General features: G+C 46.1%; 1 protein-coding gene across 1 annotated transcript in view; it reads left to right on the top strand.

Annotated features, from left to right (window-relative positions):
• The first annotated feature begins 7,203 nt into the window (after nucleotides 1–7,203).
• Nucleotides 7,204–25,701, top strand: part of SEC14L1 (SEC14 like lipid binding 1) — a 44,168-nt gene continuing 25,670 nt past the window's right edge. The window contains exons 1-2 of the mRNA XM_064467310.1: nucleotides 7,204–7,354; nucleotides 8,697–8,787. Coding sequence (XP_064323380.1) covers nucleotides 7,206–7,354; nucleotides 8,697–8,787 — 240 coding nt within the window. The 5' untranslated portion in view covers nucleotides 7,204–7,205. The remainder of the gene's footprint in view (nucleotides 7,355–8,696; nucleotides 8,788–25,701) is intronic.

Below are 25,701 nucleotides of genomic sequence, written 5' to 3'. Positions count from 1 at the left end.
GAAATCTGGCTTTAAGTGCCGCTCCTCAGTGGTTTCTCTCTGCGGCCCATGAGGGGGTTAACTGAAAAATGAAATTTCTCTCTATCTCCTTCCTTGTGCTTTCTCATCTCCGCCAACAGAGCTGAAGATGGGGGAGGATTTTTTTTCTATATTTAGCTTTGGAGAAATTGCTATAACTAATCGGCTTTAGGATACTGGCCTCTCTCTTCTATTTTATCTTTTTCTGTCACTAAGACCTTGTCATGTGGCTGTGGTCTGCCACTCGCTGGCTCTCTCTGTTTGCTGGGCTCAGTTTTTTTCATGGAGTCAATTAATAACCCGTAAAAATAACACCTCCAGCTGTTCCACTTGCAGCTGCTAGGCTGGCGTCTAATTACCGGGCCTTGGATCCGAAATCCTGCTTTGAATATAAAAGTGCCAGTGAATAGGAACAGGCAGAGGAGATGGCAGTGCAAAAAAGGAATGCGGTTTGGGGCGCTATTTTTAGCCTTTTCAAGCCAAATGTAAAGAGACCCTTAGGCTGCTTGTGTCCTGCTGAATCCAATCATATGCGCAGTATTGTTCCCGTGGCACAGCACAGCAGCCAGGGTGCCTTCGGGTTTATTTCTGGCAGTTAGCTTGCCTACATTCAAAACCTCCTCCTGGGTTAGGTTGAGCAATGTCGTGTTGACGTGGCTTACATCCAGGTACTAATGGTTTTTTGCAGTCACCTGTAGTTCTCTGTGTGTTGCTGAATGTGCCGGTGGATGTGGCCGTGGCAGCGATGGGGGAAGGCACACATCACTCACCCGGTGCAGAGCTCACATCTCACAGTGTGCTAAAGGCATGCCCACATCCCCGCAAAAAGGCCCTTCCTACCGACTGAGCTACAAAATGAATTCAGCTGGGGCGCTGGTGGATATGCAATGGCCTTCCGCTGCTCTCCCTCTCGTGTCACCCTGCCTGTCCTGCGTCCCCTTCTGCTTCCCGAGCTGGATGTCGTCTTTGGGCGAACCTGCTGGGCAAATCTGCCGGTTCCTCTGCAGCCTGGGGGTCTTGCTCTGCTCGGCCGGTGCTGCCTCGACGCCCACCACTGCCGTGTCCATCTGACCTCTTGCCACCTCCTGGCTGCTCAAGGGCCCTCTCTGTTCTTGCTCCCGCAGGAGGGGTGCAGCAAAGGCCCAGGTGCACACGGGGTGCTGGGCATGGGGCACTAAGGAGCTGCTGGGCTTGTTTCCAGTCCCTGCCCAGGGAGCTGTACTGGGGCACATAGGTTCTTTTCATCATTGGGTTCTTGCTTAATTCAGACTCAGGCTGGTTGTGACCAAAAGCAAATCAAACAGGACAGCTGTTCATTAGCTGATTTGAAATACTCAGTGGTCACACTTTAGTCTGCAGCTACCAGCTTGAAACCGTGACTGCAAACAGGCTTCCTGTGCTGGAGATCATCCCCCTCATTAAACCAAGTTATTTCGAGACTGCTGTTTGGAAGCTGCCCTCAGAAAAAACTCCTACATGTCCCACTTGCGCAGGGGTTGCAGAGCCGGTGCCTGACTCAAAAGGCAACTCCACCCCCTCCGCTTCTGCTCAGGCTCCCCCTGCCCCATGCTGACAGCTACAAGAGCCAGGAGGTGTTAAATATATCGCCTCTCGTCCCTGGGGAGATGGAGCCAAACTCTCGGTGGGTAGCCCTTCAGTGGAGCTCTGCCACCAGTCCACTTATCCAGGGACAGAGGATGCTATCCATCTCTGCTCAGTCTTGCCTAGCAAAGAGGTTGCACACGTGGCTCTCCATCATGCAGTACATTAGCCAAATTAATTCCAGGACAGCGTCAGCCAGTGGTGCTCGAGGCCGAGACAGATTAATGCTGCAGCCATGTCAAAATCCGCAGAGCTGCTGCCTGCAGCGTGCCAGCTCCCTGGATGCAGCCAGCCTCCTGCTCAGCAATGCCCTCCCTCTCACGTTTTCCAGGAGTGTTGGACTCGCTGGACTCATGACACAGACAATTCAGTTGGAAGGAACATCTGTCTCTAAATTGCACTCCCCATTCAGGCTGCGGCCGCTGCAAGTGGGCGACGGTTTCATGCGTCCTGCTTGCTTTCTTTAATCTCCCAAACACAGGCGTGCCTGTGGAGCACAGGAAAGTTCCTCCCCTGTGACAGGGAAAAAGAAATTAGCAAGCAGATCGAGCGTGTGTAGAAAATAATGAGATTGCCTTGGATACAGGACCGGAATTCATGCAAAGAGTTCTGCTGATCAGAGACGATAAGCAGCATTTCTCGGGCCTGCAAATGGCACCAGGAGACTTCTGTTTCTCAAGTGTTTTCTAGGAGATCCTTGGATGAAGGCTGCCAGCCCAGGCCTGATCCACAGACAGTGTGATTTAAAAAAGAAACCCTGAAATAGCTTTACTGGTACTTATTTTGGTGTGCAAGTGCCTCGTAACGATGTGCCTCGCTTTCCCTGAGGCACGGCAATAAGCTCTGGAGAGCCGCGCTGGCCGAGCCGCGGGGACAGGGTGCAGCGCCGGCCCGCCGGCTGCGCGACCCTACTGCTGGAGTCGGTGCGCTCTTTAAAACGAGCTGGATTTGTGGGATACTTTTAATAATATGTCATTGTTTCTTATTACTCCTCTGGTATTAAGGAAAAATGATCCATTTTTTACAGGCAGGTAGGGTCAAAGTCTATACCCGGTAAGCGACACAACAGCTTGATTCAGCTCGTGTTGAGGTAGGTGAGAGTATTTGTGCTGTCAGACTCATTACAAAGAGGGATAGAAAACAGCCTTTGTTTTTATTTTTATAGGAAATGTACTCATCCTCGCATTTTCTATGCCTCTTGGCTGAGACTGGTATTTTTCTAAGGATTGGAAAGTGTTATTAATGAGCTGATCAGGTCCAGGCAGTCCCCTAACTCGCTTCAGGAGGCGACTGGGGTCGGGCTGGTCGCCGTGAGGCCGGCACCAGGCGGCTCCCAGGCAGCGGCACGCGGGCACGAGGCGTGTTTCCGAGGGAAGGCAGAAAAGCTGGGCGTTCCCATCATCCCAGCGAACACTTCCCTGCTTCCAGCTCACTGTACTATGCGCGTGAGATCTTCAGCAACAATAAAATACCTCAGCAATGAGGTTATCATCCATGTACTTTTCCCTTTATACTGGAAGAAAGGCCATGGGGTGAGTTCCCTTTGACGTTTTGCCTCTCCCTGTGCCTCCTCCTGATGTCTGAGGGATAAAATAATCCTGGGGGAGCCCCAAGGAGTGCCTCCCCTGCCTCACGCTCCCCCAGGAAGATTCTGCTATCAGCCTTTTGGGCGTTACAAGTATCCAACCCGCTACTGGAATGACTGCTGGATGTGCTGCTTCACCCAGGATATTCTCTCTGCTAGCTCCTCACGCTTCAATCATTTCGCGCCACCTGCTCGCTTTCGCTTCAGCGCTGCACCGCTTATGCGCGGTGACACCGACGTCGATGCAGGGAGCCTCGCGCGGTTACGGCCTTGGCAGAGAGGATGTTAGTAAGGGCTGGGGTGCTTTCCACACGCTCGTCCCGACTTGTGTAACTTACGCATCGGGACTCGGCCCTGTTTGCTAACGTCCGCCTGTGTAACCTTTGCTCGGTCAACGGTGCCCATGCTCTGATGCCAGCTGCTGTCCCTGGCCTGCTGCCAGCCTGCAATTCAATCTCCTATCAGTCGCTTGAGAAGAAAGGAAAAAACACGTTTCTGACTGTTTGTGGCATCAAAACATAAAGGGCTCCAGACTACAAGGTCGTTTAAGGCTTTCCTACGCTGTGACACGTGGGAAAGTTCAAGTAAATCAAGTAACGGTACAAAGCGAATACAGCTTCATTTACACTGCACAAAACTACAGTAAACTACGGCCAGTTTAATCCTGAACAAAAATCTCAGCGCAAGGGTTTAATGCTTTCTCGGTTTTGTACAGTAACATCGCTTCTCCGAAGGTGGCCGGCCTGCGTGTGTTACCGTGTTCCCAATTTGCCAGCGGTGGAAACTACCACGGGGCTAAAAGGCGGCAGTGTTTGGGAATAAGGGGATCGCCCCGGGAGCGAAGGGCTCTGGTCTGCCCTCTCACACTGATGTAATGCATGGCGCTTCCTACAGCATTTTGTGAGCCTCGGTGTTTATATCTGCGTATTGGGGTTATTGGCATCTTCGCTGCCGTTACAAAGGGCTTTAAGATCTCCAGGATACGTGGAGAAAGTTCTCCTCCCGTGTACCATCTCCCCAGTACAGGCTATACGGGAGCTTACAGAAACACGTACAGCTGTTACAGACGAGCACGTTCAGGTACGAGTCTGGAGGACTGAACTTGGGTGTCACAACTGCTTCAGTTTTAAGGGTGAAGGAGCGAAGGGCTTCAGACCACCTCATATCCAGCGCCTCCCGGCACTGGCTCCCCAGACTGATAAGGGAGAGAAAAGATTGTGACACCTAGTTAAGTACCTATAATGCATTTAATAACTCTGTGTAAACCAGAATTGCGTGTCCCCAGGGCACAACTCTGCCCCATGAGCTGTTTGTCAGCCATTGTGCTTATTTTAGCTGAAAATGCTATCAATTAGGACCTTTTTCATGGTTTTAAAGGTTTAGGAAGCAGGCATTTATTTCAATATAATGGTACATAAAAAATTCCACCGACTTAGATGTGACTGATTTATTAGGGAACGGCTCGTGAAGAACTTCAGTTATCTGAACTCAAAATCTCATCCCTCTTTCACATGCTTCTAATAAAAGTGCAGCTTAGCAAAAGACCTTTCATGTTCTCTCTTGTTGAGAACTCCTAACAAGCTCCTCTCTTTTGTACAAAAGCCGCCAGGATGGGACCTGCTGGACAGTGAGAAGCCAGGACCACTTCTCTTCTGTTCGCTGCCTGAGGTGCAAACAAAAGAAACCAGAGCAAGTCCCTGCCTGCTGAAATTCCAGGGGCTTGCGCTGACTTACAGCAGGGCCCGGAGGCGTTTTGAATCTTTTCTTGTGTGCTTTAGCCCTGCACTGATCCCGGCCAATTGTACTTTCAGTTAGTTATTATTAACAATAAAGGACTGATTACTGATAGTTCTCATTAATTTCCATGGCACTATTGCCTGAAACACGATAAACAACTGGGCTTGGAGTTGTGTAACTGAAGTTTATAACGTGAAGGAATGCAAGCCAGGAAAAGCGTTCCGATGGTGGGGAGCGCCTGACCTTGCATTACCTCCCTCAGGCCCAGCTTCCCTTCATAGCTAGCACGCTGCATTCCTGGTTTTCTGGAAATACTAATGGTTTGCACTTTCAGCCTCTGTCCTCCGGGCTCCAGTGTGCCTCACAGCATTCCTTAAACATTTCACCCACCCATTTATTCATCTGTGTGCCTTCTAATGACGCACGGCTGGAGCTTCCGTCGAAGCTGTAGCAGGAATATAAACAATAACAGAAAAATTTGAAAACATACTGCTTTCCTCTTCCGTGTCCATCTTGTTTGGTTATTGTTTCTGCAGAAAACAGGAGAGACACCTACCACGACTGATTTAGACATTAAATTCTGGACTTTCACTTTAATGCTTTCACTTTATCAGTAAACTCCAAATACCTTTAAAAGTCCAAATAAAGCTTTTCTGGTTATATAGCCATTTGGTTAAGTAGAATAGTGGCAGTCAGTAAGAATTAAAACATTTCCCAGACTCTAAAGAGAGAAGTGTTACGAACAAAGTGGAATCTGAGTGGGCGTAAATTCCTTGCCCTGCTATGCTGGCAGGATTCTATCTTAGGCTTTCAGAGCAGGAAAAGGACATTGCAGGCACAATGGCAGGGAATATCAATCAGATAACTGAATCTAATTACCGAGTCACTAGATTAACTAGTTAACTTCAGCTACATGAAGGCAACTGGCCAAGTGCCACAGTGGGAACCAGATTTAGAGAAACAGTTTTTCAATGCATTAGAAGACTTCTTGCAACGACCAGTTTCAGATTAGACAACAAGCTATTATTAACTAACTTTAAAAGACACATGGTTTGTGTAGGAACGAACTGTAGCTGAACCACTCATTAACAGTAACCACAAATTCAGCTTTCTTAGAGAAAGAATTGCACCGAAGGACAGGATAACGACCCTAAATTTTAGCAGAAAGACTTATTTTCTGAGGGAGTAAGCCAGTAATAAAACATGTTCTGGGAAAAATAATTGCCTTAATAGGGACATTGAAGGGAACAGAGGCATTGGCCCTTAATTTACAAGTCCTGATTTTAACAGTTTGTGATACACTGGTACTGTAAAAAACATAACTGCATTTCTTGGGTTTAGTACATCATAGTTAAACTGTGCTAGACACGGTCTGAGACGGAACTTTTTCAGGCCCAAGGCATCCGGGCTGGGTGAGTGCTGGCTGAAGATAGACACAAGAAGAGGAAGGGTGCTCAAGTGGTGACGGAGCCAGCCCCAGGCAGGCGCCGGGCTCGCTGGACGGGGCAGCGCGGGGAGGCTGCAGAGCCCCTGCCGCGGCCTGCGCGCCTGCCTCCGAGCCCTGCGGGGTCAGCTCCGACGGGCGGCTGCTGGCTGCTAGCGACATGGCGTCGTGCTTTGCGTCAGGGGCCGCCACCTGCGCTCCCAGGCTGCGGCTCTTTGCCCTTCCAGCAGAGAAGCCATCCCCCAGGCGGGTCTCTGGGGCAGCCTCTCCTGCTCCCGCTCCCCCAGCCTGGCACCGTCACCCAGCAATGTCACCATGGCTGCCCTGTGGTGGGCCACTCTCTGGGCTCCCGCCTCAGGCTCAGCATCGCTACCTGACCTCACCCCCGCTTCTGGCTGTACTGGGCAGCCGCTCGGAGCTCCCGAGGGCCACAGTCCTGGCGGCCCCGACTCCAGGGCGGGTGTGCCGGGCGAGCCCCCGCTGAGGGGAGCGGCATGGGCTCGGGCCCAAAGGGGTGCTCAGGGAGGCTGAGGGAAGGGACAGCGCCCGCGGAGGGGTGCCAAGTCCCACGCCCCCCGCCCTCGGAGGCTGCCTCTGTCTGGGGGGGGGGGGGGGGCGGTGAAAGCTATATGTCTATGTGTCTGTCTGTCTGTCTGTGAGGAGGTTCTACCCTCAGGCCGCCGGGGGCACCGCGCGTCCCACACCGCGCATGCGCGCACCCCTCTCCGCGCGCCCCATGGGGCGGCAATGCGCATGCGCAAGGGCGGGGAGAAGAAGGCGCCCTCAGCCCTCCCCCACCTCCCCGCCGGGCGGCCGCGCATGCGCAGGGCCGGGGGCCAAGCCCCGCCCCGCCCTGTCACTCCCGGCGGCGATGACGGCGGCGCCCCGCCCCTCCCGCCGGAACCGGCGGCGGCGCTCCCCGCGCCGGCACGCGGCCAGAGCGCGGCCGGCCGTCGCGACGGGAGGCGGTAAGGCTCGCGCGCCGCTCCCCCCCTCTCCCCGTGTCCAGCCGCTCGCGGCCCCCCCCCTCCCGCCGCCCCCTCCCCTCAGCCCCGCCGCCCGCCGCGGGAAGTTTCCCGTCGCCCGCCCGTTCTCCTCAGCGTTACCGGCGGCGGCCCGGGTCCCGCGGTGCGCCCCAGGAGGGCGGCGCTCCCCGGGCAGCGGCGGCGGCGGCGTCGGGGCAGGCGGCGGCGGGTCACGGCCGGTGGGTTTCAGCCCCCCGCCTCAGGGCGGGCGACCCCGAGCGGAGCCCCCCGGCGCAGCGCCGGGCGCCGGCGGCGGGAGCGGCCCGCGGCAGGTGGGCACCGGCCCGGCGGGGGGCGGGCGGCGCCGGCCCGGCCCGCGCCGACGGGCGTCTTTGTTGTGTAACTCTTTCTGCCCGGGCATCGGAGGGGTTCGGCGTGTTTTGCTGATTCAGGTGTTGTCTTTTGAAGGAGGGGCAGCGCGGGTGGGCCCCCTCCCGAGCGGGCCGGGGCGGCGGGCCGGGGCTGCGAGCGCTCCCCGGGGCGGCGGGGGAGCGCCGCGGCAAACACGGGTAGCACCGGCTTGTTGTACAGCCCGCCCTCGGCGCGGCGGGCCTGGCGAGGCGCCCGTGCCTGCCCCTGCGGGCGCTGCCGCCGGCGCTTTTCCAATGAGCGGTTGCGCTCGGGGGGTTCGGGTCGGGCGCCTGGGGGGGCGCAGGCGCGGGGCCCCCGGCCCTCTGCTGCAGCGCGCCGTGCCTCCAAGTTGTAATCCCCAGCTGCCTCTTAAGTTTCTCTCTCTCGAGTCTTAATTTGATTTGGAAACGATGAAGGAACGCCTTACATCAGTGTGCTGCGGCGATCCCTTTTTTCTTTCTGAAAACAAGGGGTTTTAACACTTGGTATATTTTTTAATTTCTTTTTTGTTTTCTTTTTTTTTCCCCTCTTTTTTTAACGAGTCCCAGCTCAGAACGGCCTCTAAGCTTGCCGTGCTGGGGAGCGGGCAGTGCCTCTCTGCCTCCAGCTGGCGCGGGTCAGGGCTTGGTTCTCAGCAGCAGCAGCAGCACACAAAGTCTCACCATCCTGGTGAAGAGTCATGAAGTTACTAAACTGGCCTGAAAATGTGCTAGTTTTGTGTGCCTTTGGAAGAAATGACAAGTCACTTCTGGCAAAAATATCCATAGCTTTTCAGAGCCCCGTGGTGTCTTCAAAAACAGTAAGAAGTCATCAAGGAATCGTGAAGGATTTTCTGAAGAATGGCTAGCATAGTGTCATGCACAGAATAAGTGTAAGAGAAGAGTGAAAGTGCCTTCCTACATTTGACAGATGGTTTTAAAAATTTCTTTTTCAGGTTTGAGTTGATCTTACTAGCTGCAGCTATGGTGCAGAAGTATCAATCCCCCGTACGGGTGTATAAACACCCTTTTGAGTTAATTATGGCCGTAAGTATTAATTTTTTGCTGTAATTTTCTTCCTTGACAGTTCCTTGTATTGCTACGTAGTTACTGGGCTCTGTTTGGTAGGTACTGTAGAACATACGAATCTGATATACAGAACATGAGAGGAGTGTGCTTTGGTGGTTTCTTTTCTACACAGAGTATTTTCTTTAACATAACGTGTTCTCTTTCCTCACAAAGTTTAGATATAGCTGATAGATTGAAAGTTAGAGCAAAAGTAGGCTTGAATCACACTTCCCAGTCGATTACTGGGAGCAATCTGCTCTTGTGTGGGACAAAGTGTCAAGTGCATTGATTAAAAGACTGTTGTGGTTGCCTCTTCATCAGTCCAGAGTTCACAGGAGAGCTCAGAGAAAGCCGTGGAAGCAAGGGTAAGTCTGACCAAAAGAGGAGACGGTGTTCAGAGCGTTGGTAGTACGTGGTGGGGGATGAAAAAAGGGATTGCTATGGAGGCCAGTGAGATGAACAAAACGCCTTTTGGGTGCATGGCTGCTGATTTGTGTGGTAATGTTAAAAATGGTAACCAAAAACAAGAAGAAAGTCCCAATTAGGTTCCCTCTTCTTCCTTGCTCTACCTCTCTCCCTCCCTTTTTTTCATTTAGAAAACAGAAAGGAAGTAGGTATTCAACATTTTAAAGCATATTCAGCCAAAACCACAGCTGTGAGGCTCTCGTGAGTTACGAAGGGCCGTTGAGGAGAGCAGTCAGGTCAGCTTCTGCCTGATAAGACCAGTTAAAACTAAATACTTATCGAAATAGTAATGGTTTTGTTTCACTTGCTGAAAATACTGTGCTTAGTGGCTTCAGAGGAGAGTTATAATAGTGTTCATAGTGTAAATATTTGGATAGATCACATGGTTTGGAGTGCGCAGTTCCTTACAGAAGTGATCCTTCGCAGTCACAGGGCAGGAAAGGATTAGACCGCTCTAAGGGGAATACTTCAATTTCTTTTTATCTTATTCCTGAAGCTGCCTCCAGTATTACACATGCAGGTCTTGCTCTTGCAAACACTTCACAGCAGAGAGTGGTTATTTTCATGAGTGGTGAAGAATCTGACTGTGATATGCTTAAGGTCTCTTAGGACCGTACTGCACTCTGACGCCTAGGCTTCAGATGGCTTCTAATTTAAATTTGATTGTGTGTGTAACTGGGGCTTCAGTGAAGTATACTGGTTCTTGTTCTTGGATCAGTCAACAAAAATTAATTTCATGGACAAAATTCACTGGTTGTTTGCTGAACTGATGAGTCTTTACCTTGCTGTTCAGTTGAAGGCAAAAATTCTTAATTTATTTCTTCAAGGATATTTTGAGTCAAAATGCTGACATCAGGATTTTTCATAATGCTTTATTGTGTGTGATTAGAAACACTTCTGACTGTTAATACTAACTTTGAGTTCTCAAACTGTTCTGTACCTTGGGGATAACATCTGAAGAATAATCTTTAACAAATATTAAGTATCACGTGAAGGCTTTTCTCCTTTAGAAACAAAGAGGCTATACTACATATGCAACTAGGATAAAACAGTAGTTGAAAAAGTAAAATGGTTAACTAAGAGGGGAAGAATGTTTAGAAAAAGAAACAGTCCAACAGGATGCTTTCTGAGACTAGAAGCTTAGATTACTGACAATACGTATGATTTATTTCATCTGTGTCAGTACTATGTCACATATTCTCAACAAAAAAAGTGCTGTAACGTTATCTTAACTGTATCAGCAGCTTTTCTGAAATGAGGAACGCATCCCGGTGTGTACCAAGCTTGAATTTAAGGCACCCAGCAAACAATTTTAACAATATGGGGGGTTTATGTTTGGTTTGGTTTTTTTCCCCTCTATCCCTTTCTTCCATAGGCACCCAAACTTTGAGGGGATGTGTCCTCAAATAGGGGTTTAAACATAGAGAAGCTCAGCTGTCAGTAAAAAGCCTCTCAAAGAAGCCTTTGATCAATGTGGCAGCAGTACTCTTTATGCTGAGCTGTCTAACAGAAATCACTGTTCCTAGCTTGGGTCTTGTGTGAGATCTCACCTTTGTTTTAAGGTGCTGAGTAGTTTTTAAAACTTTATTTAGAAAATCATCCTCCATTCCCTGAGAGTTTCGTGGAACTGAAGAGGTAATTCATTCTGTAGAGCCGTAATGAAGATCACCAGTGTCAGAGAAGCCTTGCAGACTGTAATTTCCTGGGTGACATGTGTTCCAACTACAAGTTGGAACTCATTAAGTCCGACTAATATTTAGCTTTTAGATAGGAAAGAAGAATTTTATGCTGATTTCTCTACAGGCAACCAAGCGAATGCCACTTGCAGAATGGGTCATTTACACTACAAACTTCCTATTTGCCCACTTTTCCTTTCCTGGGCTTCAAAGAGGTACTTGAAGGAGAATAAAGTCCAATCAGCATTCCATTCATGCTGCTCTAGTGTGCTTTGAGAGAACTTTGTTCTCTCTGTGAAGGGTGAGTGCAGCTATATTAAGACAAAAACTGGATTTAATTCCTCTTTGATCTAAGCCAAGATTGATGAGTCTTTTGCAGACAATTATGATAAAAGACTTTTAAAACAGATGCAGTGAAAATTCTTTTTCTAAGTTGAACCAATGTTGAAAATAAGTTTCTCTCTTTTGCTCCTCCACTGAAATCCAGAAATCATCTGTTGAGCCCTAATGTCTCTCTGACACGATACTTCACGGCAGAAACCTGTCTCTCAGGTCTGCAAGAGAATTGGTGAAGTACTGGTGTAGGTAGCGGGTTGGGGGATCCATTGCTGCATGCTTCTTGCCTTCCTTTCATTAAAGGCAAGCTCTGTAAAATCTAACGTAAGCTACTTCCCCGAAGATGTCCTCTTACCGACAAATGGTGTGGTTCCAGATGGTATCTAAGTCGCTTTGAAAACAGTAGGGACTGGATGCAAATCTTCTAATGAAACTCTCTCCTGAACTAGAAAAGATTCTAGAATCCTGGGCTAGAAATTACCACGCTTCAGTCCGACACACCTAACACAGGCAATATGATTTCACTAAATGGTTACCAGTGCTGGCTTGGTGGCGTTTGGCTGCTCTGTGGCGTATCTGTTGTATCGCCCTCTTGAAAACTCTGTGTGTGTGTATACATATATTTCAGAAAAAACCCAACCAACTTGCTCAGCTGTGCATCCGACTGAATAGAATCTTGCCTCGTTTTTCCTCCTGTTCACATTGAAGTTTACGTAATGCTGAAAGCAGCTGAAATGTGGGAAATGACTGTTGGCTTAGACTTGCTTGTCATGTTACCAAGGTTAAATATATTGGAGAAAAACTGAGAAGCTGCTTTTGTAAAACTTCTAAAGGTTATAGATTTAGTCTTTGATATTAGCTTTAAAGAGGTTTACATTTAAAGTAATAGAGGGACTTTGCTGAATGGGTAGTTCTTCACGTTAAAAGGCAGTTTAGAACTTGAAGCTTTCTTAACACATGTGAGGCTCAAATTAACTTTGGAGATTCACAGCTCATTTTCAGTCTGACATGCATTAGTTAATTCCCCTTGAGTTTAATTTCCAAAGTAAATTTAAATAATGAATAATTGAGTACTATGGCATTCCAAGGGTGGAATTTATGCAAATAGAAAATAAGTAAGCTTTAAAAAAACAACCAAAAAAACCAACCAAACCCAAAAAAACCACCCCCAACCATATGGATTGAACCATTGGCCCGAGGGTTTTTCTGAGTGTTTGGAAGCTCTGTGGTAACTGTATTGCTCTTTGGCCTTTTAGAAAATGTCCTATTTACAGCCAGAAATTACTGAGATTCAGAAATAAATACAAGTAGTAACGTGACTGACACGGCGAGTGTGTGCTAAACCCATCCTGTTACATGTAGTCAGATTAATGTAGATTTTAAGAACTTGTGGCTTTGTGAAAACTAAGATTTTCAAATCTGCCTGTGACAGCAGACAGACTTTCAAAGGTATTTTGCAGTCTTTTGAACACCTAAAATAATGTTTCCACTTTATTATAAAGTTCTTGGCGTTTGTCAGCTTCCACTGGTGCCAAACAATGAAGAGAAGTCCGTAGGTAAACTAGTCATCAATGCCAGGAACTTGCAGTTTTGGAAGGAACGCATTTGATTTTTATTTTAAAATAAAAATAGCAATTAATCTTGTACTGCCTTGAGACTGAAAACTACTTCCTTCCAAACTATTTATTCTCATCAAAATCCTTTAAAAAAAAAAAGTATAATGTTTTTTCCTTTGTTCTGATGGAATCTCTGAAGTAGCCGAAGTGTGAGTCTTTCTTAGTAAGTGCAATGTGTAGTGCCCTTTTGATTATATTTAATTTTAATGGTTCAAATTTTCTGCCTTTGGACAGCATGCTGACTGGCTTTCTTTGGTTTTATAGATCCAAAAAAACCCGTGTTTAAGGTAAATCTTCATGATTTAAAGTATCCCTAAATTACAGGAAAGTAATAAGATTGTAGATGGCATAAATACGCTTCAGTGATGGAGTAGATTAGAAAAAAAAAATCTTTTTTTTTTTTTCAGATTGACAGATCAAAGTATAATCCCTTGATCTAGATTGTAATGAGTTTTCTGATCAGGCAGTACATCTTTTCATTTTAAATGTTACTCCTTTAAAACGTCATTTAAAAAAATAAAAAACTACGTATCAAGTTAAGTGCCACACCTGCTCATAAATCCCTACAATTTTCATTGCTTCTAGTCTCATTTTCTTTTTCTTGAAAAAAATGCATTCCACACGTCACATGAAGAGGGGCTGAGAGGCCGGTGAAAAAAGGAAGCTGTTCTCCAAGTGCTTTTGAAAGCACAAAGTAGGCTTTAAATGTACAGGGAAGTAATTTATTCCCCGTGATGTGGCGTCTTCTTGAGGGTTTGTCTTGGGTGGTTAAAGCCTGGGGATGGCGCAAACTGGGCGTCCGCTCCTGGAACCGCTCCGCTGCTTCCCCTTCTGTTGTGAGCATCCCAGGCGCTCGTCTGCTTGGCGTCCTGTCGCTGCTGAAGAGGCAGGCGTGTTTGCTGCTGGAAATGCTTTGCTAAGGCTGCGGTGGGACGGTGCCTTGTGTGGGTATTCTTACTTTATACTCAGTGTCCGCGGCATAACTGCTGTCTTATGTCGCTGTTGGTCTCTTGTGTTAGCACGTGTTGTGAGAGCAAATGAATTTTTGGCCGCTTGTTTGGAGTGAGCTGTGGTTAACGAACGTAAGAGCTAAGTTGAGCACTAGGGAAAAATATTGACTTAGCAGCCTGCTTACTGCGCAGTTTACGGGTTGCTTCATGGCCTACTTAGATATTTCCATGGCTAGCTGTTTCCTGTTTTTCGTGGGCAAACACATGACCCGACTGTAGCTGACAGCTGCAGTTCTCTTGTTCACCAAATGCTTTTAGTCAGTTTTTTTTAACAAGCCTTTTACACTTTAAAAGCTAAAACACCACTTCTGTCAAACTCTGAAAGGTGCCAACAGAAGCAAAAAATACGTATCAGAATGGTTCTTGTTGCTTTGTTCTGAAAGCGGTCAAAGCTTTTCACGCTCCACAGGTGCGTTAGCTCTGAGACTGGTGCAAAGTGCTGCTCTCAGATCTGTTGATCAGCCAAGTGATGTTGCGTTTAAAAATCTCAAAGTTAAACACGTGAGAACCTGGCAGAAGGGAAGTGGTTAACAGATTCTGCAGACTCCCAAACACCCATGACACTATAGTTTTGATCTGGAAAAGGTAATGCTCATAATTCAACGTGTGGTTAGCCATTCAGAAGTATGTGAGAAAGCCTTCAAAACCTCATGGGAAGGGGCGTGGTGTATTTTTTGTTTTGTTAATTCCAAAACCATGTCCAATGAGGAGCCAGGGGTTGCTTAGAGATGAGAGGAGTCAGCTGCAGGCGTAGGAGAAGGTGTTTCTGCACAGTATGGCCGGTGACACGCGCTGCCGGCGTGAGCAGTCTGCGCCTCCCGTTCCTGTGGAGCTCTTGGTGCTGTCTTACAGCAGAGTATTTCAGCTGCTGTGCTTTCAGGAAACAAGCACACCACGAAAGAGGGAGTGGAAGGAGGGCCTGAGCGAAGAAACCCGTGAGGACTCTCCATAAAGCACATTCAATCAGAGTCCAGGCTTTGGAACACAGAACTGAGGGGTGTTCGTTGTGATTTCCGTAACCAGGAGTGGTTTTGCTTTGCACTGAGTTTGAATTCAATATGTCTCTGGAAGAAGGGCGGTGATGTGATCTTGAAACCGTTGTGTTCTGAATATAGAGTGAATCTTCTGAGAATTTGCAAGGAAATCTGTTAATTAGCTCAAGTTAGAATTAATTACAGGTTAGTCTTAAATAGTATATTTCTTTTCTCCCAAGTGAATTGTTCTCCTCATTTTTCATGTAGTTCAAAATTATTGTGTATATATACTAAATGAAGAACTAGGCTGTTAAGCTGAATTATTAACTCTTTGTGTCTCGTTTCTATGATATAGTTAAGACATGTCAGGTTAGCAGCTCAGGTAATGCCTACTTAAGGCCAGGTAATTTAATAATTTGGCTTTCTTAGAGCCGATTTGCATGTGGCTTGTCCCAGTTGTGACCAGTCAGTGATGTTTGAGGTGAGAGCCATGCCCAGAACTCAGCTGGTGGAAGACGTGGTGGTAACGTGGCTGGAAGGGCTGTCTGGTATCCTCGGTACTCCACTGCGGCGTTGCCGAAAGAGTGCGAGCAAGCAATGAGCCACCAGGGTCTGAGAAGTCCCAGGGTCTTGGATTCCCTCTGCATTGCTCTTGCCCAAGTAATACTGATTTCTGCCCAGTCCACAGAGGCTTTCAGCTTGCGGTTCATGGGCTCTCTCTTCCAAGGGTCAGGAGGAACAGAACCGAGTGTACGGTTTCCTGTTACAGCTAAGTTGGTGTTCCAGCTTCGTTTTGTTGCTTTCTCGCAAAGGCACGTTCATAGGCAAGCCAGGTTCGGGAGACAGGCTGGTCAAAAGCTGTCTTAGAAGAAGGGAAAATAACTGCCTTGTCGGCCTGATCTCCTGGCCAGTCACAGCCCCGTGGGAGCAGGTGTCCCCTCCTGCCCTGTGCCTGAGCCGATGACGCTGGCGCGGGAGAGAGCAAGTCAGCAGGGCGCTTGTCAGTACACGTAGCGCTGCGGGAGCCTGTGATTCCATGGGGATCTGCAGTTCGGAAAATGCTGAAGCCCGTTGCTGTAACAGTAAATGAAAGGGCCATTAGAAACTTGATTCAGCAGTCTTCAGGCTTGGTATTATTTAGTACTGCGAAGTAATTGCAAATTGTGCTTAATGGCTTGGAGTTGTGGATTCTGTCAGCTGCTTTGGCATAAAGGGGAATCTGTCCTTACAGTAGAAAAATGAAAATAAAAGTATTTTGTATGATCTGATGGGGTAACACGTGAGCTGACTGGCTTTCTTGCTTTGTATTCGTGTATGAAACTTCAGATTTGAACATTTTCTGTCTTGGATTCCTCTTGGGTTTTACTTTATGATAATAAGGTTTGGGGACTATTTATCAGTAAATGGAAAAATAAAAATATTACAGGGCTCTTGGAACCTTTAACTTTAGCAGCTTTAACTCTGACAATGGAGGGATCATGGGAGGGAGCAAAGAGAAGCTACCATTTTGTATTAAAAACTGATTTTTACTTAAACTGTTTTAATTCTTAATTATATATGTTTGGGTTCTCTTAAATTAGCATTTCAAGACTTTGTTGTGGTCAGATTTATGAAATTAAATCTGTAGGGTTACGTACATTTTGGATAACTTGTCGGATAATTTCAACTGTTTTCATTCTGATGTTTGTTTATGCTCTCAAAGCTTGAGTATAGGTGTGTTTTGGACTATATCCAGATCAATCTGTGTAAGAGTTGAAAACTCTTAACGTTTCTCTTAATACTCTTAATAACTCTTAAGAGTTGCAAACCTCTTAACATTTCAGCCCCTCTCTGACTGCTAACTTGCCTTGCCTACTGCTGCAGTAATATTATATCATACTGTTTTGATAATAATAGATCTCATTTTGTGAAAATGAATATATGGTGATGGTGATGGTCAGGGTGGCGATGTGTCATTTGTGTTTGTTTATGCCACAGCAGAAGGGGATCAGCTTCCTGATGAGAGAACTTCCTTTCTCGAGTGCTCTCTGTCTCTTCATTTAGCGTAAAATGTGAATGCTGTAGACATTAAGTCCAGTTCAGGACCATCAGTCAGCAGAATCCTTTCCAGAGGACGTTTTTCTGGCTATTTCATTCAGTGTGTAAATTATGCTACTTAATTTGCAAAACTCTCTCTTTGCTGTGCAATTCATTGGCCTGTGGATAAATTCTTCATTACTGAATTCATGGCTCTATGAAATTACTTCTTTCTATTGAAGTGTTTCATGGCCTGCATGGTGCAGCCACCCGTGCTGTAATGAACAGGATTTAAAGCAGTTTCACTTGAACTTGTTTGTTCTGCGTTGACTAAACCGATTCTTGCTTTTGTTCGTCTGCCTGCCTTAGCTGTAAAGGAGGGCAAAGAACCAAGAACCGATTGTCTATAATCTATGATTTTAATTGCTTTTCAGAAAACAATCAAAGGACTTTTGGCTCGTGTCTTTTTTTAATTGGCTTGTCATTTGAAGCTGGGTGATATCTTTCTGTTTGTCTTGTATTAGGGAGCAGATTCAGGGGCGCCGAAGCTGTACCACCGTAACATGCCAGTGACGCATCTAGCAGCGGCATTACCTGGTTACTGATATCTTAATGATGTGTTTGGATGTGGGGAAAAGGGTTGTATTGTCTCTTAATGAGAACCACAGTACTGAATTGCACCGTAGCTAGCTAGCGTGCTATGTCTCTGGCAGCGGCCAAGGGCAGTATCTGCCTCTAGGGAAGAGGATAAGCATGATCTAAACATATGGCAGCACTCTCTCCAGATAGGCTTTCATCCTTCAGCGATGTGTCTTGACAGCCCTTCTGGTCCAGAATGTGCCCGATGTCTGTAATAGCACCGCATGTAGCTTCTTTCGTGTGCCTGCCCAGTTCCTTTCTGGAGGCGAGTGAACTATGTCGTGACACCCTCCAGAAGGAGTTTGTGCTTCATGCCATGCACTGTTAAGAGATGTAGCCTTTATCTAGAGCCAGGCTCCTGCTCACTCAGCTTCACACCACCTGCTCCTTGTGTTGGAAGAGGCAATAAAACCCTGCTCACATCCTTCATGCTGCTTGCCCTGTTAGATCTGTAAGATATCTCCCCCAGGTTTTAAATTATTCTTTTTCATGGTGATGAGTCTTGGTCTGTGTGGTTCCACATGAGGAACCACTCTTGCTCTGTACTGTTGATCTTCCACCGTCAATTTCTAACCTTTTTGAGGCATCTGATACATCAGACATGTATGTAAGGTTAAGATTTTTATTTTAAATATTGCGTTTAACTTCATAGCTTAAGAGGTAAGTTGTCTGCGGGCCCCAGACCCTATCATGCTGCATTTTGATGACGTGCCACTGACATTAGTGAATGGTCAAGATGTAATTAATAAATTGTAATGGATTGCTTAATAGAGTACAGCGGCTCTACCTGGAAGCTGATGTTTTGCTGGTCCAAAAGCCAAACCGAGACCTTTATGGTTGAGCCATGCTACTTACCTTGCATTCTGCCCTTTTGGCAAAGCTTTCTTTGCTCTACTGATTATACTCTTGGTAGAGTGAAATCACTCTTGCAGTGCTTAGAGGCCAGCTGCCTCGGGGCCAAATTAAAACCTGGTGGGTGCAGTCTGAGACAATGAAGTCAAACCTGTTTCACTGACCTTCATGCAGTGGGGGGGGCTGATCTGGATGGAGATGAGGAGACTTTGTTCTTTGTGGTACTACAGGTCTTTAACCTTCAGACAACGGTTTAACGGGGAATTCTGAGCCTGTACTGTAGCAATGCTGCAGTCACACTTTCCTCCCCCACTCATAAATTATATTTTGTCTACACAGTAATAATTTCATCTAAAATACTCTAACATATTCCAGATGTTGAACATGTTTTAAGACATGCTTATTGAAAGTGTCTGTGATTCGAAGACCAAAAAAGTGACCGATAGCAATTGTAGGGCTCATAAAAGTGAGATTTAAGCGTGGAGCAATTGAGCAGTAAGGAATATTTGACTGTTCCAAAAATAGATCCTCAATGGACACAGTAGGATTGCAGCTGAATCTTAAAGTAAAACTGACTGCAGAGGAACCAGACACGCAATTTTGTTAACTGGAAAGGAATGGGGAAGCCAAGTACCAAATTCTGCTTTCAGTGGGACAGTATCCTGTGCATTTGTGAGATGCCTGCTAGCAATGCAGAACATCGTTGTCATTGTTCAGCTGCTGCAAGATGAGTAATGGTTATTCATAAGCAATGGTAAGACTTTTTGCAGTCATTTTCATATGTGTAGCTTAAAAATTTCAAATATAGATATATTCCCATGTTGTGTAAAGGTTTATAATTTGCTTGTTGCAGAAAAATAGGAAGTGCTTGAGAATAGCTCACATTCCTCAGTAATCACATGTTGGTCTCCAGGCATTTAAGCTTTCGCTGGCCTATTGCCAGCCTTTATTGTGATGCTCTTTTGGAGGCCAACCACTTCTCCATAGTACTTTAACCTTGAGCCAAACAGTCATGTCCTGTGCAGCTGTGGTCAAAAGCCAAGTTTTCTACCCTAGAAACTACTGAAGTTGACTCTAATTGCAAGGCTTGTTCTGTCAAGCTAAGTGTTGGGGTCAGTGCTACGTGGCTTCAGGGCCAGAACTGATTTCCATCTGTCTTGCATGGAACATGGGCAAGAGCAAACACTCATTTTCTCTGCAGAATAGTTCTGCATGTGTATTTGATATAAACAAGTTAAAGTGAAATTGCAAGTCAATTTGATATTGCTGTTTCCCCCACTAAGTCTGCTACGGTCTGTGTATGCTGAAGAGCAACTTGCAGCAGCACAGCTGTAAAGTCTGGCCTTGATGTTCCACCTTCAGCCTAGGTCAGAGCAATGTCAGTTGGGTTTTTTTTCTAAGCAGCAATTTGATGTAGGTCTTCCAGTCACAAGCCAGCCTAACCCGAGTGATCAGGCTTACGCCAAAGGAAAGGAAGATTACACTCAGCCTGTTTGGGTTTTCTCTCCTTAATTGCTTTTTTCTTGAGGAAGGAGTGGTGCTTGCCCAACTTCTGTGTTCTAGCTTCTTGTTTTAGAGATCCATGTCTCCAGATTGTGCAGAGGCTGCGGTTGAGGTCAGCCTTGCTCGCGCTCTTGTGGAGTGGCGCTATGCCATGGGCTCTGCTGGGCTCTCTGGACTTCTTGAAGAGATGAAAAGAATTAATGATCCTCTTGTGAGTGTCTGGGAGGCAAGCAGGTGTAACTCTTAACTCTTACACTGGCTAACCACTTTCTCCTCAAATCCCACCCTGTGATTCATTTGTTCTCTGAAGATGGACATTCAGGCTCCCGTATGAGAATCAAGTACTACACAGTTCCAGCTGTGGAAATTTATTTAAGCAAACCACAAATGACTTGTATCTCTTCTAAAGAAACCACTTTTCTAATTAAGGTACTGTTGAGGCATGCCTGTGGTTATTAAAGATCATCTTTTACAGATAAAAGATGGAATGTTAGCCCTTGTCTTCAGGTCCGATTCTTTATCCCCAAACTGTTTTGCCTGCCGAATTCAGTATCCCTCTTACTACCAAAAGTTTGAATAAAGTTGTATTAAATCACTGAGGAGTTTACTTTTTATCCGGAAGAAGATTGCATCTCTGCGCATAGCAAAATGGTTCTTAAGTGGTTATGAGCCAGTCCCCTTCCAACTTCATTACATGCAGCTGTAGGTAATGGCCAGTAATAGCAACAGTGGCCATTATGTATGGCCAAATGTAGTGGCCAGCATGTAATAGTGGCCAGTCAGTCCGCTATAATTTTGCTAGTAAAGCTCTTCTATGTGACTGCTCTTCTGAAATGAAAATGCCCAGCTATTGAATAGTTTCCATGCAGGAAGGGTACCTCGAAGGGGATAAAGTGGAGATCTGTAGAGAAAGAGCCTATGTGGGTAGCTTGACTGGTCACGTCCCTCGTGAGAATAGAGGTTTCTGTGTCTGGCTGTTTCTTCCGGCTCAGGAAAGCAGAGGCTCTTTGCTTGGTCTGGTAAGTTGGTTACTGCAGTTGCATAACTCAGCAGTGAATTACCAGTAAAATTCCACTTATCTGGAAGATTGCTTCATAGCCGGTTTTGAATCTCCTGCCTTATTTAGAAGGTCTACGTTGCTTTAATTAAATATTAAAATATTAAAGTGACTTGTGGTTTAGCCCCAGCTGCAGCTGCTTGCTCGCTCCCCTGCAGTGGGGTGGGAAGAGAATCAGAAGGGCTGAAGTAAGAAAACTCTTGGGTTGAGATAAGAACAATTTAAGAATGAAAATAAAATAGTAATAGTAGTAATAATAACAATAATATGACAAGGAAAACAATGAGAGATAAGATAGGCAAAACCTGGGGGGCGGGGGGGAAACACACCAAACAAGTGATGCAACCACTCAGCACCTGCTGATGGATGCTGCCACTCCCCTGGCCAGGTCCCCCCAGTTAATATACTGGGCATGACCCCATATGGTCTGGAATGTCCCTTTGGCCAGTCTGGATCAGCTGTCCTGGCTGTGCCCCCTCCCCTCCCGGCTTCTTGTGCCCCTGGCAGAGCCTGGGGAGTTGGAACAGTCCTTGACTAGTGTAAGCCCTGCTCAGCAACAACCAAAACATCGGTGTGTTATGAACATTATTCTCATACTAAATCCCAAACACAGCACTGTACCAACTACAGTGAAGAAATTAACTCTATCCCAGCTGAAACCATGGCATGGCTTTATTCATGCTTGAGAACAGTGGGTCCCAAAGCTGAGCTTCACTAGCTCTGTAGCCTACGCATTTACGCTCCAACGCAGAGGAAGCTTGCTGCAGACCTTCCTGTCCCCCAGCAGCTCGTTGCTCCTACTTGCCTTTTCTTCTATCCCCTGCCTTGCTTTTGGTTTTGGGCAGTTGTAACCAAATGTGCTATGCTTTTTTCTAGTATAACTCAAATTTATCAAGAATGCTTTATGAATATATATTTTCAAGTATTTCTTTGGATAAGCTTAGAGTTTTACTGATCCTTAGTTGTAGGTGCTATCTGAATTGGAGCATGCTTTCCATAAGCTGCCTGTGAAATCCTTTTGATTTCTGGTTTGTATGCCAGTAGAAAAGTCAGCCCTTCCCTGGTTCACATATACCTCACGGAGAATGTAAACTAAAAATCTGAAATGTGTGTAAACTTTCTAAATTGCTACAAGGAAAAGGGATTTTTTTTTTCTGAAATTGCTACTATCTTCTTGATGTTGGGCTTGATGTCTTCTATAACTCTGAACAGCAGTGGAAGATAATTAGTTCTAAATCCTGTTATAGCCCAAAGTGCACGTGGTGTGGGGTAATGTTTTGTGTAGTAAGGATGTTTCAGTAGGACTTCTAATGCTATCGCTGCATGGTGGCCTCAAAGGAAAGACGTTTAAGTACAAGCAAGGCAATCCTGTTCTTAAATCAAAATTTTAGAATACAGTGCTGATGCTGCGATGAGATTGCTGAAGACCCATCTGGTGTCGGTGTCGGCTGTTACGAACGACCCATGTTAACGAACAGGGTGCCTGCTCAGTGTTCAGGCGGCACGACGGCGTATTTGCGTGTGTGACACCTCAGAGGGACTCAAACCTTGTTTGCAGGAACTAGCCTGCAGGGTTGTTACTGGGGCTGTTTAAAATGCCAGGCTATGTGTTTGCTTGTATTTGGAATGTACCAAAAGCCAGTAGTGATCAACGCTGTAACCATGGAAATGCTGCCTGAACTAGAGAGATGAACAGAAATGCCAGGGTTTGTGTGTTAGTGCTGTTACGATCGCTTGAAGGTGCTTTGTAGCAGTGTTAACACATGAAGGGTCCTGTTGTCAGAAACCCGGGGTGGTGTGTGATGTGTTGTATAAGCAGCACTCCGACTGCAAGCTCTTGAGCATAGTTTCATTTACAACGCCATTTCAGCGCTGTTTCATGATTTTTGTGGTTGGTGGTGTGTAGACCTATTGTTATGCCTGAAATTTGACATGAAGCTGTTCCTTTTACACTGCAGAAGACTTCAGATGTTTAGTAAGTGTGAAGTAGCCTGGACTGTCTGCAGAGCTGTGTGGAGATACGTGTTGATGCTGCCTTTTGGCGTAACAGAGCTTTGCTCCTCGTCAAAAGCCACGGGGTGTCTATTCTGAAAGGATGTTTTGCTTCCCCTGTGTACATCCTGTACCTGCTTTGTGTGACGGGGGGCAAGTGCTGTTTGGAGCGATGGTGATCCAGGAGCAAACAAAAAATCGCCTCTAAATGTTTATGCTCTCAGCTAGAATAACTTATTTAAGCTAAAGCACGAGAAGAGCTTCGGTGCTGTTTCCTGGCTCTGAGGAAATTTTTATTTTATTGAATCAAAGCTCTTCATACAACGTTACGAAGTAGCTATTGAATTTGAGTTCAGTCTGTGTACTGGGTTATTTTGTAACGGTCGTGGGCAACGTCCCCATTGCTTTCAGACGCTTTCTGGTTCAGGAATTTGCAGAATGGATGTGAAGGTCAGCAGCTTTCTTCCTGGGTTTTTAGGACTTGAGCAGCAAATTGCTGTGCCTGCTTTGCATGTGGCAGGCCTCTTAACCTATTTGGTGGAACAAATTCATATTGTTTATTCTGTGGTGACATCCACGAGATTAATGGATTTTCATTAGCACTGTTCACACCATCTATGAGCAGGGTATATTTGAAATGTGCAAAAAACATAAATGGATACTTACTTAGCTTTAAAGTACCTGGGGCTTCTAATATAGCTAGATGTAAAAATGGACATAACAGTCCTTCATCCAAAGTATTGAAACATGAGGCTTTATATAGTTAAGCTAAGGGGTGAATGTAAATGTACCGGAGTGAATCTCTCTTCTCATCTTCCCTTCTTCTTTCTGTGTGGACGCTTGCAAGCTGTAAGTGGGTCATTCGGAGTAGTGTAGGGTCTGAAATTCTTTTCAGTGAAACCTGGTTAAACCAAGAGGACCGCTTTAAACAAGTATGAGCGTCAAAAGAAGATAAGGGGGTGTAGGGATTATGCTTTTCTGTACACCTAATAAAAGCTTTTCTTCCATGCAGAGCACTCTTGAGTGTCGGAGGAGCTGTCATGGGCAAGAATTTAATGATTTGGGTGAATTCCAGAGAAGGAAATGTTTCTTTGTCCACCTCTGCTTATAGCTAGTTTCATTCCCCTCAGCTCCTGGTTTCCTGCAGAATTTCTCAGGAATTTCATTTCCATTCCACAAAAGGAGAGGCGAGCTGAGAAAGCTCAATTTACTGGCTTGCCTGGCTTCAAATGCTTTTCCAGCGACAAAGATAGTGTAAACAGCAAGTCATCTTAGCACTTCATACTCTGACAAGATCAAGTGAAGCCCTGGTAATGTTAATGAAATGGTGTCTGTAGGGTTGTATGGGCCGCTTAGAGCACAGGTTGATTATCACCAGGGGGTGTCTGAAGCACGGGACATACTTTGAGGCCAGTGCAGCATCCAGTAATGGCATGACGGGTCCAGTGTGTTAGCCTCTCTTGAATTACTTGGTCCTTGATCTTCTGCATATGAGAGACATAGACCTGGGCTATAAATTGAGCACCGCTTCAGTGCAATATCATAAATACAGCATTATAAGAATCTGTATATCACTGCAATAAGTACTTGAACCACCGACAGTTTTTCTTCCCAGATGTTCTACCTGAAAGCTCTGTTCATCGCATTGCAGAACATGAGGTTGCTCTTCAAGCTTGCTTCTCTGACTGTTTGAGAAATGAATTAGCCTTCAGTTAGAATTCATGAACAGAATCCGTGCAGAGTAGATTCTTGTTAGTACTTGTCTTATAATTTGTATAATGTGTATTTGTGTGGTCTATATTTTAAAAAACCACAAAACTTCAAAAACTGAAAGGCCATTGCAGTTCAAGGATTTGATGCATACTTATATAATACTTTAACAGGCCCCTTGGAAAATTTTAGACTAACTCCATCATTCTGAAACCTTAAAGCCGGGGTGTATTTCTGCACAGCAGAAGGAGTTGGGCTGTTCGGGCCAATTGCTCGGGAATGCTTTGCTTTGGCAGGCTGTGTGAGAACAGCCCGGGCACGGCTTGTTCCAGTGCTGTGAGCTTACGCACGAAATACACTAATGATCGTTTAATCAGAAAGTCCTAGGCCAATAATGCTTTGTACACTTGTGTAGTAAACAAGAACTTTTAGCCTCCAGGATGAAGCAGAATGCTTGTCTTACTGATATTGACATGTCCTGTTGATTTTTCTGTGTAACTTACAGAAGGGTTATTTATTTTACCTTGGATATACTTAATAGTTATCACTAATATTTAAGAGGCCAAATTTCATCCTGTACCAGGGAATGGAGGGTGAAGACAGTATATCCTGTTCCTGAGTGACTTGTGCCACAACAGGGTAAAATGCTTTTGGACTGTAACGGAGAGAGGATAGAAGAGGGACAAAGTAATGTAAGGTCAGGGTGCAGTTGCCCGTGTGATGGGCAGAAAGGAGAGTTGTTGCACAGGTTTTTGCTGTGGCTTAGGGTGAGGGGCTACCCACGTTTGCCAGGTGAATGCCAGTCCTCAGTTTGAGATTCACCGGAATGCATCCCACCACGCGGTGCAGCTGTCCCCTCAGAGCCATCTGCGGGCTGTCAGGTTGAATGTTCTGCCAGGTCTCCTCTGCTATTCGCACCCTTCTCAAGTATAGCTCAGCTCGTAAAGGCTGGATTTTCCTCTCCTCAGTGAAATTCTGCTCTTCGTAGAGTGGGAGAGTTTTTCCCTTCCAAATTTATATATTATAATGAAGGTGTATTCAAATGTG

The sequence above is a fragment of the Phalacrocorax carbo genome, chromosome 16 (assembly GCF_963921805.1).
Source record: "Phalacrocorax carbo chromosome 16, bPhaCar2.1, whole genome shotgun sequence".
In the NCBI taxonomy this organism is placed as follows: Eukaryota; Metazoa; Chordata; class Aves; order Suliformes; family Phalacrocoracidae; genus Phalacrocorax; species Phalacrocorax carbo.
This window is presented reverse-complemented; position numbering and strand designations above follow the sequence as displayed.